Source organism: Argentina silus (genome assembly GCF_951799395.1).
Source record: "Argentina silus genome assembly, chromosome: 14".
Classification (NCBI taxonomy): Eukaryota; Metazoa; Chordata; class Actinopteri; order Argentiniformes; family Argentinidae; genus Argentina; species Argentina silus.
The window spans coordinates 19,255,518-19,269,188 of NC_139668.1; the positions used below are offsets into that span (position 1 = coordinate 19,255,518).

Genomic DNA, 13,671 nt, shown 5'->3' on the forward strand with positions numbered 1-13,671 from the left:
GACATTATTTTGTTGCGCTGTAATGCATTTCGTTTTGTGCGAACATTTGTCCTAATTTTTTCCTCTTATACTTCGACTTCAACGTACAGTACCAGTCAAAGGTTTGGACACAAACTTGCCAAGAGTGTGCAAAGCTGTCATCAAAGCAAAAGGTGGCTACTTTGAAGAATCTAAAATATAAAACATATTCTGGTTTGTTTAACACTTTTTTGTTTACTACATAATTCCATATGTGTTCCTTCATAGTTTTGATGTCTTCAATATTAATCTACAATGTAGAAAATAATAAAAATAAAGAAAAACCATTGAATGAGAAGGTGTGTCCAAACTTTTGACTGGTACTATAATTAAACAGCTCTCACGTCCCACTGAGTAGCTCCAGCATCCATCCAGCTGTTAATAACAGTGGGATTGTGTGTATTGTGGTAGGCTATTGGTGTATGATTGAGCTCTTGGGGCTAGTGTTGCTTCAATTTTCTAATTTGCTGAGCTCTTCTAAGCTCCTCTGGAAATGAAGTTGCATGTAACAGTAATGCAAACCCAGCCTAAAGCTGGACTGGTGATGTTTAACCAGCCTGTTTGTGATTGCTGAGCTCACCAGCGATTTCTTTCTCTTTTAACTGTTGATTTTGGTGAGTCTAAGGCTTTGGCTATGTTTGATATGATAGATTTTTCTGATATTTCATCCTCATAATGGATTCCTTGACACCACTTCCACAGCCCCTCAGTAGAGGTGACCCTTTGAAGGCTATCTAGACCCTGCTGTATTTGTGTTGCTTGAACACACCCTATTGTCCCTTTGCTTGGTCTATACAGGTGTCACAGAGATTGAGGTGGTGGTTCAGCATGGATTGGCTACACCAGAAGGCCTGGCAGTTGATTGGATAGCAGGGAACCTTTACTGGATTGACAGCAACCTGGATCAAATTGAGGTGGCCACACTGAAGGGGCATCTGCGGACAACCCTGATCGCCGGGGGGATGGAGCACCCACGAGCCATTGCTCTGGATCCTGAGGATGGGTTGGTTCTCTTACGCAACTTGGCTGTGTGTGGAAGTTTTGTGTCATAGTGTACATGCATACAGAAAAGGTATATAGAAATCAATGCAATGTGTGTACATGTAAAAAATTATGTACAGTATTTAAAAGTTAATGACTAATCTTGAAAAGTGCTTAACGGGTGCTATTTATGGGTGCAAGACATCGGTGCGATTTTAAAACAAACCTCACGAGCAACATATGCATTCAGTAACTGTGTTGTTTGGTTTGTTAAGAGTGACCCGCGTCATGCTCAATGAGGTTGAGTTATTCGATCATCCTTTTCACAGAGGTGATCTTATTGGTTTATTTTGTGGTTAGAATTATTTTCTGGACAGACTGGGATGCCACCTTTCCCCGGATCGAAGCTGCGTCAATGAGTGGCAGAGGACGCCACATGGTCTATAAAGACATGGAGATTGGAGCCTGGCCCAACGGTCTCACACTGGACCACCTGGAGAAGAGGATTATGTGGACAGATGCACGGTGGGTCACATGCTGTTGGCACAGGCATGAAAGTTTATATTCAAATAAAAGTTGTACACACATTTTTTAAATTGATTTCTTTTTTTTAAACCACATTTTTTTAACCAAATAAATCACACATGCGATTTTAATGTATTTTTCAAGTGAGCCCATATACTCCCTGTGCATCTTCTAAGTTCTGAGTAAGGTCAAAGCAAGAAAGAACCATCTCCATTATTTGCCCTGCTACTGTACACAACAGTATGTTCAAATACCGTCTAGCAATATAAGTAAATACATGTCCACAGCATGCTACATGTTATGCTGCTACATGTATGTGTAAATCAATGTTTAACTTTCTACTGGTGGTGTAATTAAGAGGTTCAATTAGATTTTTTTACTCAGAGGCATTTGCTGAAAATATCTCAATTCAGACGAACAAAGCAACAGTTGACACAAATATGCCTAAGGCAAAAGAATGTCATATTTTGAAAAATGAATAGACTGAATATTAAATTCTACAGTATTCTCTACTGGTAGCAAACTAAACACACTCTGAGGTACTATATTGCTAGAAACAGAAACCAATCTCCGTGATTTTTTTAATTACTTCTATTACTCAGCATGGCATACAGATGTTGTTTGGGGATATGAGTACGGTATTTGAACGTACTGTTGTGTACAGTAGCAGGGCAAATAATGGAGATGGTTCTTTCTTGCTTTGACCTTACTCAGAACTTAGAAGATGCACAGGGAGGTATAGAGTGTGGAACCTGGCGGAAATAGATTCTAATACGGAATCAAATGCATGTTCGTCTCAACAGGTCTGATGCCATCTACTCAGCGCTGTATGATGGGACTGGCGTCATCGAGGTCCTCAGGGGTCATGAGTATCTCTCGCACCCCTTTGCTGTCTGTCTCTATGGGGGCAGTGTTTATTGGACAGACTGGCGGACCAACACTCTGGCCAGAGCCAACAAGTGGACAGGAGCCAACGTGACAGTGATCCAGAAGACCAGCGCCCAGCCGTTTGACCTCCAGATCTACCATCCCAGCAGACAGCCACAGGGTAGATCACTGCACTGCCGTTTGCACTCAATTTCACAGGGTTGTGTCATAAGTACAGAGAGGGGAAAATTGGGATTGAAGATTTGCCTTGTTTGGTTATGTTGATAATTAACATATGCACTAACTACCAGCTGATACAGGAAGCTATCGTGAGTAAAAGGAAGTTGACCTGGGCGAAATGCGTTCAAATACTTAAGATGTGCTTGATTGAGCGTGCTTGATGGGTTTGCACATCTTAAATGTTTCCATCGGATTCATTGCACCAGTCAAGATGAATCAAGCACAGCTTTTATGTCCTATTTTTAGACCCAGGTCTGACTGGAAGAACTGGAGACAGATTAATAAATGAAAGCATTGATTTATGAAGGAGTCAGTGAATCAGAGAATGAATGAATGTGGCCTTAAGCCCAACTGGCCTGGTTGGAGAGTTTTGTTTCTTTGGTCTTTCTTGTTATGTCTAGCTTTTCCCCGTCTAGATTGATGTTTTGCGTATCAAAAAATTACCTTTCACTTTTTATTTTCAAAGTTCTCTGACAAAAGACATCTGTTCTTAAATAACAAATCCCAACAGCTGTCAGTGTGGGTTATTCTGGTCTCTCTGTCATTGTACTGCTATATCAAAACAGTACTTTTTTGTCAAACCTTTATAGTTGTTGATAGGATCTAGGATCCTGTTCCATACTGGCCTTGTCTGAACTTTTTCTAGTTCCCATTTTAACAGAAAATGCAATGTAAGTGTGTGAGTGGCTGTGTATAATGTATCATGTATAATGTATAATGCACGAGACTTGAGTGCATCTCAATCAAAGAATACCACCTTCTAACCAGCTGTCTCCAGTGATGTTCCACTTTACCAGTGTATTGCTTTTAATACGGATACAAAACAAAACAGAGAATTGTGACAAGATGGCTTAAGTATTCTTTTCATGATAGAATATGGTGGTTTCTGCCCTGCGCTCGGAAATATATTCCTCAAAATGACCACTCTGTTGTCAAGGTAACGTGTTCAACAAATCTTTGTAATTCAAGGGTAAAGACTGGAGTACTTAGGCAGACCAATCAAAAGCACAACTCGGAGACAAACACTTCATCCATTAGAATAGTCTTAACTATCAAAAAAAGGTTGGGTACACAGGTAGGCAGCCAATGGGTAGGCAGATAATCCAGGAAGGGGGTAGGAAAAGCAGGGTTTGGTACACAGGTAGGCAGTTCAAAAAGTCAGGCAGATAATCCGAAAAGAGATAGTGTGTGCTCATTTCTACATATCTACAAAGCTCAACAATCCCCATAACTGTCTTCCTTTTTTCTCTCTCTCAGTCTCCAACCCCTGTGAAGCAAACGGTGGTCGTGGGTTCTGCTCCCATTTGTGCCTTATCCACTACAACCGCACAGAGGCCTGCGCCTGCCCCCACCTCATGAAGCTATCTGCTAACAACAGGACGTGCCTCAGTGAGTGAATACCCACCTGTTGATTCATACCGCCTTGGCCTTGAGAAGAGATGTTTCAAAGCATGACGGGTGTCTGCCGTTGCTTTTAAGAGAACAGTGGAAGAGGAGCCAGAACTAGACTGTGATGATTATGTATATGCTACAACGAGGCAGAAACCACTGAGAGAGAAAGGCAGGAAGGTACCGTTGAGACATCTTAGAGATGCCTGGGTGTAGAACACAAGGTCAATCTATTATTCTCCTTTTGCTTCGTCTTGTAAGACCAGATTTATTTTTGACAAGCTGAGTATACAAACCGTATCCGGGCCAACTTGGATTATTCTGCAGCATTCTGACTTATCAGTGATTTTATTTTGTATTGCAGGGTTGTTGTGAAACCTTTGTAAGATGAATGATGTGAGAAGCTCCGTTGGCACTGTTATTTCAGTCTTCATTATGACACCATAGAGCATTTCAACTACATGACAACACCATTCTGCTAAATTGTAACATAAATTGCATCCTGTCATTTTTTTAGCTCCAAGGGCCAATACACTATTTGATTTAATTGTCAGGGAAACTTGGGAGTTGAAACTGTGTCAACCCTCTCTGATTCAGTCGCCGTATCAGATCCCCACTGATAGAAGGGTTTTGTTGTTCCCCAATAGCACTGAAGAGATTCCTTCTGTATGCCAGGCGCACTGAAATCCGTGGTGTGGACATTGACAACCCTTACATGAATATCATCACCGCCTTGACTGTCCCAGACATCGACAATGTCACAGCAGTGGATTACGATGCACTGGAGGAGCGGATCTATTGGACCGATGTCAAAACACAAACCATAAAACGGGCTTTTATCAACGGGACTGCATTAGAGACTATCAAATCCGGAGGTGCAGTAAACCGTTCCCCTCTCTGTTTTCAAATATGTATTACTGTGCTATCATTGTGTTATGAACACGCATATACAGTATAACACTAATAGTTTCAAATACTTTATATTACATAAGATGTGTTACCATGTTTCTATGATGCCGACTGTGTTTTAATCTTTGAAGGTATTGTGAACGTTCGAGGGCTCGCCCTTGACTGGCTCTCACGGAACATGTACTGGATAAGTTCAGAGAACGAAGAGACCCAAATAAACGTGGCGCGTCTAGATGGCTCTCTGAAAACCTCAGTGATTCATGGGATTGATAAGCCTAAGTGCCTCATTGTACATCCGTCCAAAGGGTAAGATGAGGGTTTTTGTGTTTGGTTTTCTTACATGCCCTTTAATGCAGTGTCACTCCATATCTGAGATAAATACACGACGAGATGTCCTAGTAGAGCTTATATAAAGTAGTCCTTTGAATTCAGCAGAACTCTTTAGCAGAAGATCAAAACAAGGTTTCTGTTTTATTTTCCAGGAAAATGTATTGGACAGATGGCAACATGATAAATGTAGCAAACATGGATGGAAGCAACAGCAAGATCATTCATCAGAACCAGAGAGAGCCAGTTGGTAAATTTCAAGCCTTATCCTCAATGGTTCTTAGTACAGGACTTGAAGGCATTGTTGAGCTAGCACCCTTTTAAAAGACCCTGTCAGAATTAGTTTTTAAAGAACCATCCCATCAGCGTTGGTAAGAATCCCCTCATTAGGGACGAGGTGACAGCGATCCATTCAGCTGTTTTCATGAAAACAGATTGTCTGAAGCAATTCTTTTGCCCCCCCAAGAACTAAAAAAAAGACGACTTTGTTCACAACAAGAGGCTACTAGAAAGTGTGGTCGTAACATAAAGCAGTGCATCGAAATGTCGAGAAGTTTTAACGCGTCAGTTTTGCAGTTTTACTGCTCATATCTGTTCGTCTTTGCTAAACATATGTTACTGGTATAATGTTAATACAGGAACATTGATGTACAATGTGTAACAGCATCAGGGAGAATAACTGCAAACTTGCAAACTTCCAAAGGCCCCTAAATAGTGTCCCAGCATCATAAATGTCTCAGTAGAGCTATGAACATGTATATGACCTGTTTACTCATCGGCCAGGCTAATAATCCAAGACCCAGATTACTTGTATGAGTTATGATAGCAGCACCGTGCTGGAATAAATATATTGTGGCGAACAGGAAATATACTGTATGTAACACGCAGATTTAGCTGACACTGAAACTGTGTCTCTCTCCTAATGCGAGTGCTACCACAGTGTAGTAAAATAGACTCACTTAGCAGTTATCATAACACAGTTATCATAACACAGTTATCGTAACACAGTTATCATAACATAGTTATAACACAGTTATCATAACACAGTTATCGTAACACAGTTATCATAACACAGTTATCATAACACAGTGGCTAAACAGTGGCCATACCTCTCGTAGAGTGGCTCGGCAGGTCACCACCCAGGCTACTGTACGCTAGGGAGATAATCTAGTGGGAGAGGCAGTGCCTAGACAGCTTTCTACCATGCACCGGATGTGCAAAGCAGACAAAGAGTTGATCTGGCAGCAACTTTCAAAAGCACGCCACTTGAAAGCACAGAGCCCCTGTGTAGAGGGTGCCCTGGCACTCTGAGTGGTAGCAACCGCAGAAGCTGGAGGCCCTGTGACGAGGAGGTTGGCCTTTTCAAGGGCCAAGTCGAGAGGTGCCACATTTCGGGATGTGAATGCCCTATTTCTCCCCATGCCTGGGAGAGAAGATGCATCATTTCTGCAAACCACGGTTTCCCCCGGCCACCTGGGGGCTACTGGGGATCATGCAGAGCCCACCTGACGTATCCTCTCCATTGTGGGCTGAATCAGCTGCACTCTGGGGAAAGCATACATACCGTCACCAAGCGGTGTCAGTGATGAAAAGGGTGTAGGTGAGTTGCGCATACCCAATGCTGAAACCCTCTCATGTGCAGTATTCCCAGTGGGACTACTGCAAGCAAGGAAGCCATCATTCGCAGTAGTGGAATGAGGGAGTGGGGGGGGGGGCAGTGGGCCTTTGCGACACAACACAAAAATCGGCAGTCTCCACAGGGAACACCTGCTCCGGCACCGACTCCTCCGAGACATCACCACCATCTTCACTCTCCTTTCCAACAAGGACTTTCAAGGGCGGCGGCCATGCACACATGACCCCGGGTTGCAGAGGGCAGTGTTCGCGTGCACCAGGCCAAGGCACGCCGGGCAGTCTGGGTAAGTATTCTTGCAGTATGATGCCGGCACTCCTTCAGACAAGGCCGCAGACCATCGGTCGGCTTGGTTACGGTCGGCTTTACCATCGCTAATTATACATGTTAGCTTTACTGGACACGCAATAGATTCGGACACAACTTTTAATACCTAATGGCTTCACAGCTAGAAACTGAGGTTTTTGCTGGGCCAAACGGGCACTTTTCGCATGGTTGCAGAAGCAGAGAGAGCTTCAGGAAGACAAAACTTCGCATAATCAACGCCCGGGGGCTGGGAGCGAACTCAAGACCTTGTAGGAGTTTTATTGATCGTGCACTTCGGTGCGTGAGCGGTCAACTTGTGAGGTAAAGAACAGATGAAGTGAATTATGGATCCAGTGCTCAGGTATTTATTACCTGAGAGAAGGGCGGGACTTCCTCTCAAGCACTGGAAGAGGCCATTGGCTCATCAATGGCGTTGTGAAAGGTCTTCAGCTGGTCTCGCGTGGAGGATTGGCATGGATTTGGCAGATTTTTGTAACTACATTTCACGCACAGAAAATACAGCATAAAGGGAATATTTTGCTATATGTTCCATGTGCTTTCACAGTAGCGAAGGTACATGTTGTTGAACTGGAATACAATTTTTTAACAGTACTGCAACACTGTGTTAGGTGGTTCATGGACATCCACCCATAACAAATGTTACCATTGCGTTTTACCCCAGGTCTTTCAATTGACTACACATCCAGCAAGCTGTACTGGATCAGCATAGGTAATGGCACCATCAACAGATGCAATCTGGACGGCAGTGGTTTTGAGGTGCTGGAGTCCGTGAGGAAGGAGCTGGTGAATGTCACTGCCCTGGCAGTCATGGGTGAGTGGGGTGGAGTGGTCTGTGAAACCCAGCACATGCAGTATATTTAACCTCTATTTCAGCAGGGAGTCCCATTTACATTTACATTTATGGCATTTAGCAGACGCCTTTATCCAAAGCGATTTACAACAAATACATTTGTCTGAGTAAGTGAATCATCTATCCATCCGTCATCATAAGATAAAGCAATCAATGCTCAGGCCAGGGGGCCATTGAGACCAAGGTCTCTTTTACAAGGGAGCCCTGCATACACACAGTGTACAACAATGCATAATACACAATTACAACATAATAAAACACAATAAAGAAAGACAAAGGCATTTTCCAACAAAGAGGTCCTCAATCAGTTTGGGGGACGACCAAGAGTAGAGTGGGCAATCAGTTCTGCCCTCTCCACCCTAATGGGCTGCATCTATAATCATCCAACAAGACAAGAGCTATTGAGGGTTCTTTAATACGAGGAAGTCACCTCAGTTCAAATCTTGTACAAATACCCTAGTTACTAATTTGTATCCGGTTCTAGTTCTAAAGGTTTTAGCCCTTTATCAATATCACCTGGGTTTTGTTTGTGTTTGTGTCAGGGGAGTTCATCAACTATGGATCCACAATTAGATTTAGTGACAGTCATCTCTCCTAATGGGTGCAAATGAGTGAAATGCTATTAGGAGGCGCGATGTCCTGAGTGATATAATAGACCTAATGTTGAAGGTATTTGTTTTTGCATTGAGGAATGTAGCGTCTAATATCAACTGATTATTGAAGTAGCCAGTAAGTGGTTAGATGGTAGTGGAAAGTTGTAAACAAATGGATGGGAAGGTGATTGAGCGACCTAGTTACTGAGAGCCTCTCTGATTTAGATTTAGATGTTTCTGGTTCTGTTGATAACTTAAATATGAATCAACATCTAATATGTCCCTGAAAACCATGCAAGCTTCTATAGTTATCGTAGGCCGAGTACAGTACACTGCTATAATAAGCAAACATTTCAAACATGAAAGAGTTTCTCTCCTTGCTCTCCTGGAAAGTCGATCAGGTCATATCGAGGTGGAACTCTTTTTAATAATGATGGAATGGTTGCATTCGTTAATGTGATTGATTGCTGCTCTGTGTAGTGGCTATGCCCAAAGGTTTGTAATAGTTATTTTTACATTGTAGATATTCCCTCTGTTTAGCTCCTTTACCTTGGTGGGATATTGTGGGGGCCTGTTTTTTTTTAATTATTTCACCTGCAGAGTTCTTTGTATCTCATATGTCAGAGTTGTTTGTATCTGTTTGTATCTCAACAAAAAAAAAAAGTATATATATATTTTTTTTTTAAAGGTCATTTTTTGGAGTGAGACAGTCCCACTCTTTTATTGTTATTGGATAGAGATAGTGAAGAAAGACAGGGAAGTAAGGAGGATAGGAGGGTCTGTCAGCAGGGCATGGGCTGGATTCTAACCCATGCTGACATGGGCATATGTGTGCACTGTAGGATATGTTGCTAGACCACTGGACCAACCCAGGCCACAACAACATTTTTTCCTGTGCCCTGTAACACCGTAATCTGAGGGAATTTAGTGCCCAAAATAATCTTGCACAAGCCCCCAGTCAAGCCAGCAGTCCTTTCTAGAACCTTGGTAAAAGGTTGGTTTTGCTTCAGAGCTTCTCTGTGTTTCTCTACACCAGCGGTGTTCTTGCCTCTGTTGGCGCGGGCCTCACGCACTGTACTGTATAATAAGACGTGAAAAGATGTCACATGTCTCGGTTCTCCTCCTGGTTCCCTCTCACAACCTCCCCTGCCCCCTGAGATGAAGGATAGGAGAGTAAAACATGGCTCCTGTCTCTCTGTCTCATATGACCTTGCCTCACGGAATAGGAAAGCCCAAAGCCCCAGCGCTCCTAAGGCTCTCCATCCATATGCCCCATTTTACATATGCCAATGGGTCCTGTCTCTTGTCCATGTCTCCTGTATTCATCAGTGACATTTACATTTACATTTACATTCATGGCATTTAGCAGACGCCTTTATCCAAAGCGACTTACAGCAAGACACACGTGTGTTTAAGTAAGTGAATCATCTATCCATCAGTCATCATCAGTACAGTAATCAATGCTCCAGCCAGGGGGTCATAGGTCACAATGCTAGAGTGAGATGCCAGTGGAAGAAGACAACCAGGGCGGATAGTGATGCTTTGGTCAGTAATACCATCGCAAGTAGGAATTCATCTGGTACGTTATTTTTTGCTTTGTATTCAGTAAGTACACATACTTTATGCCATTCATGAATAATGGGACTGCAGCCTTTGTGTCAGGGTTTCCAGTGGAGCACGGCAAGCAGTGCGGTATTATTGCACAACTAATGGATTGCTGAAGACTAATGTTTTACTGTTATTCTATTAATACAGTTGTGATGTTAATCTATTCAACATTGTCATGAACAGTAATAGATTTTATCTCTGCAGGTGCCAAGTTATGGTGGTCAGATGACAATTTAGCCCAACTTGGGACTGTCACTAAGAGAGACGGGCTGAACGTGACGGTTTTACGGAACAAGACTTCAGGGATTGTGAATATGAAGATGTATGACAGAGACAGCCAGAGGGGTAACGTATGCTAATGCTACTTAATGCTTCTTTTAACATTTAATATTCGGAGGATTGCTGTCCTAATTCCTCAGCTATCTTTAGATCTGTATAGGCTTCAGACTTGCCCTTGAGAGAACCTGGTTTATTGTAGAGATCCACTTTTTCGGAATAAAGAACGTGAGGTTGACACCAGTGTCTCATCAGTTGGGATAAATCGGATAAATAATTTATTGTCGTTCGTTAAATACTCAATTAATCTTCTAGTAAGAATCAAATACATGAATTAACATTAATAATCAACAACAACCAACAACATCCCCCAGGTGAAAATATAATAGTTGTTTGCTGGGAGCCACAGCTCCCAAAGACTCTATGATGAAAACTAGAACATTCATTTGTTTTGTACTGAAAAGACCTTCTAGAACATGTGCGTGGAGAGGGCAGATAACTAACTCACAGAACTTAGTCCTGTGACACTTGTACTTCACCATTCGTTGTCTAAATTCCCCACCTATCCTATGTTCTCAAAACATGGTTTCCGACGCACAGGGCTCTATTTAATAACACATTACACAGCCAGTATCAGTTCCCCCTAGGGGACAAAACTGTGATATACGTTTAAACTTTCTGTTAGATCCATTTTAATACATAGTAACTTAAACAACGTTTAAGAAATAGTATGAATGGAAGTTCAATAAGAGGTCAAGACAGACATCTATTCACAGGACCAATTCCTGTGCTTCAGATTCCTTTAGTCAGCAGCAAGGATCCTTTAAAACCCCAAACGTGACCAACAAGTGATTCCTCTGCGGTATATAACCCATAACAAGCTTACCCTGCCTTTTTGATGGGAAACACTGCTTTGTACCAGTTGTGTGAATAATTGGCAGTATCACCCATATTAACGACAGGTCCATTACCGGGATTGCTGTCGATCTCTTAAACGCTCCATTAGTATTAAAAATGTCAATTAAAGAGGGTTTTTTTCTTCTTACTCCCTCCTTACATCTTTGGACCAATTTGCCACGTAATTTATCTCTTTGACATAAACCACCTGGGAATATAGCATGTCTCATTACTCTGCTTTAAAGGAGCCAGCCGTTGGTGGTGGTGTCTGTGATGAGGTGTCCAAGGAACAGATATGCACACACACACACACACACACACACACACGCACACACACACACGCACACACTCACACTCACACGCACACACACACACACACACACACACACACACACACGCACACACACACACCCACACACACAGACACGCACACTCAGCACACACACGCACACACACACACACACACTCACGCTTATCTAGACACACATACTGTACACACACAAATGCACACACACATGCTCTCTCACACACATCTCTGAGTCGATCATCATGAAAATCTGATCAATGGTACTGATTCTTGAATTATTGCATGAATACTGCATTCACTACATTTTAAATGGAGTATTTTCTGTAACCTACTTATTCCACTGTGCAGGGAGGAACGCCTGCCAGGTCAACAATGGTGGATGCTCTCAGCTCTGCTTTCCAACATCAGAGAACACACGCAGCTGTTCCTGCACCACGGGCTACAACCTACGTCGTGATCGCATGTCCTGTGAAGGTACAGGCTGCTAAGGGACTGATGGTTATGTGTGATAGGGGGCACATGGAGTGAATCAGACTTCATGCAAAATTGAAGAACCTCTCAGCAAAATATTGGAAAAAATACAGTGAGTTAACGTGATAAGTGGTAATGGTCGTAAGCCACTCCAGAGAACTAGATTGGTATTAGGTTTCATGACAAAGTTATAATTCCGCTAGTGTTAGAAATAGGTAGGTTAGACAGGTACAGGTACAGGTACAGGTACAGGTACAGGTACAGGTACAGGTACAGGTACAGGTACAGGTACAGGTACAGGTACAGGTACAGGTTAGACCGCACACTGTCACTTTTAACACTCCACACCTGGGAGGGGGGGCGGTGCTGCCATGTCCTGGGGTGGGAGTGGGGGGGGGGGAAATGTTTAAGACGTCAGGCCGATACAGCGGGTGACAGGGGCCAATACAGAGGGGACAGGGGCCAATACAGAGGGGACAAGGACCAGCCAGGCCAGGAGGACAGCCCTCACGAACCAATGTGGTGGTGGCAGCGGGCCCAGCCGCAGAGGGGGAGGAGGGGGGGGGGGGGGTTCCCTCCCTAGGGGGTACCTCAGTGTTCAACAGTTTGAACATGGGTATGTGAGGAATAGCTAGGTGAGACAGGTACACAGCACACTGTCACACTCCACACCTGGGAGGCCGGGCAGCGCGGCCAGGACCTGGGGTGGGAGTTGGGACGACGAAATGTTTTAACACGTCAGTGTGACAAGCCAGGAAATGGGGGTTCTGTGTGGACAGGCACAGCCATGCTTGTGACACAAGCTCCTGGGAAATTCGGAAATTTGTTTTGTTATTAAATGTGGGACATTATTCTTTTGGGGATATGAGTTATTGTTTATTATCTGGGGCTGGGCGGCACCGACACCTCACTTGAGCTGTTCCTGGACCCGGGTAAGCTGCTTTCTCCGTTCCTCCCCAGGGCCATGTACACCCAACACCGTCCGCATACTCCGACTTATAATAATGTAATGTGTGCCATTTAGCTGACACTTTTATCCAAAGCGGCTTACATTGCAGTGAGCGCAAATATCTTTCAGCATATACCGCATGGTCCCAGTGGGAAGCGAACCCCCAACCTCAGCATTTTTAGCACCATGCTCCACCAACTGAGCCACAGAGGATCAGGACTTCTCGCATTAATAGATACATCCATACCAGTTACAGAATCTTCTAGAAAAGCCTAGCACCCCTAGACTAGATGAGAGTGGAGATACCTGTAGGGTTCTTGACAGCCACAAAGTTCCGATGAGCCTTGTTATTATTGCTGCTTTGCAGAAAATACCTATTGAAGGAAATGAAAAGAAAAACTCTAAGTATATGTTTCACTGGAGATGACTGACGGTCATTATAAGAGTGTAACATGCAGAAGCCTTTATTACACTGGAGGAATCACAAGTGAGCCAAGTGGGGGG

General features: G+C 43.4%; 1 protein-coding gene across 1 annotated transcript in view; it reads left to right on the forward strand.

Annotated features, from left to right (window-relative positions):
* The window catches only part of LOC310815109 (low-density lipoprotein receptor-related protein 1B-like), a gene marked incomplete at both ends in the record, with an annotated part of 106,031 nt that overhangs the window by 29,783 nt on the left and 62,577 nt on the right, over window positions 1-13,671 (forward strand). Inside the window, 10 exons of the mRNA XM_083684741.1 lie at window positions 817-1,021; window positions 1,360-1,524; window positions 2,328-2,572; window positions 3,889-4,020; window positions 4,668-4,895; window positions 5,061-5,235; window positions 5,412-5,506; window positions 7,878-8,027; window positions 10,472-10,612; window positions 12,096-12,221. Coding sequence (XP_083540867.1) covers window positions 817-1,021; window positions 1,360-1,524; window positions 2,328-2,572; window positions 3,889-4,020; window positions 4,668-4,895; window positions 5,061-5,235; window positions 5,412-5,506; window positions 7,878-8,027; window positions 10,472-10,612; window positions 12,096-12,221 — 1,662 coding nt within the window. The remainder of the gene's footprint in view (window positions 1-816; window positions 1,022-1,359; window positions 1,525-2,327; window positions 2,573-3,888; window positions 4,021-4,667; window positions 4,896-5,060; window positions 5,236-5,411; window positions 5,507-7,877; window positions 8,028-10,471; window positions 10,613-12,095; window positions 12,222-13,671) is intronic.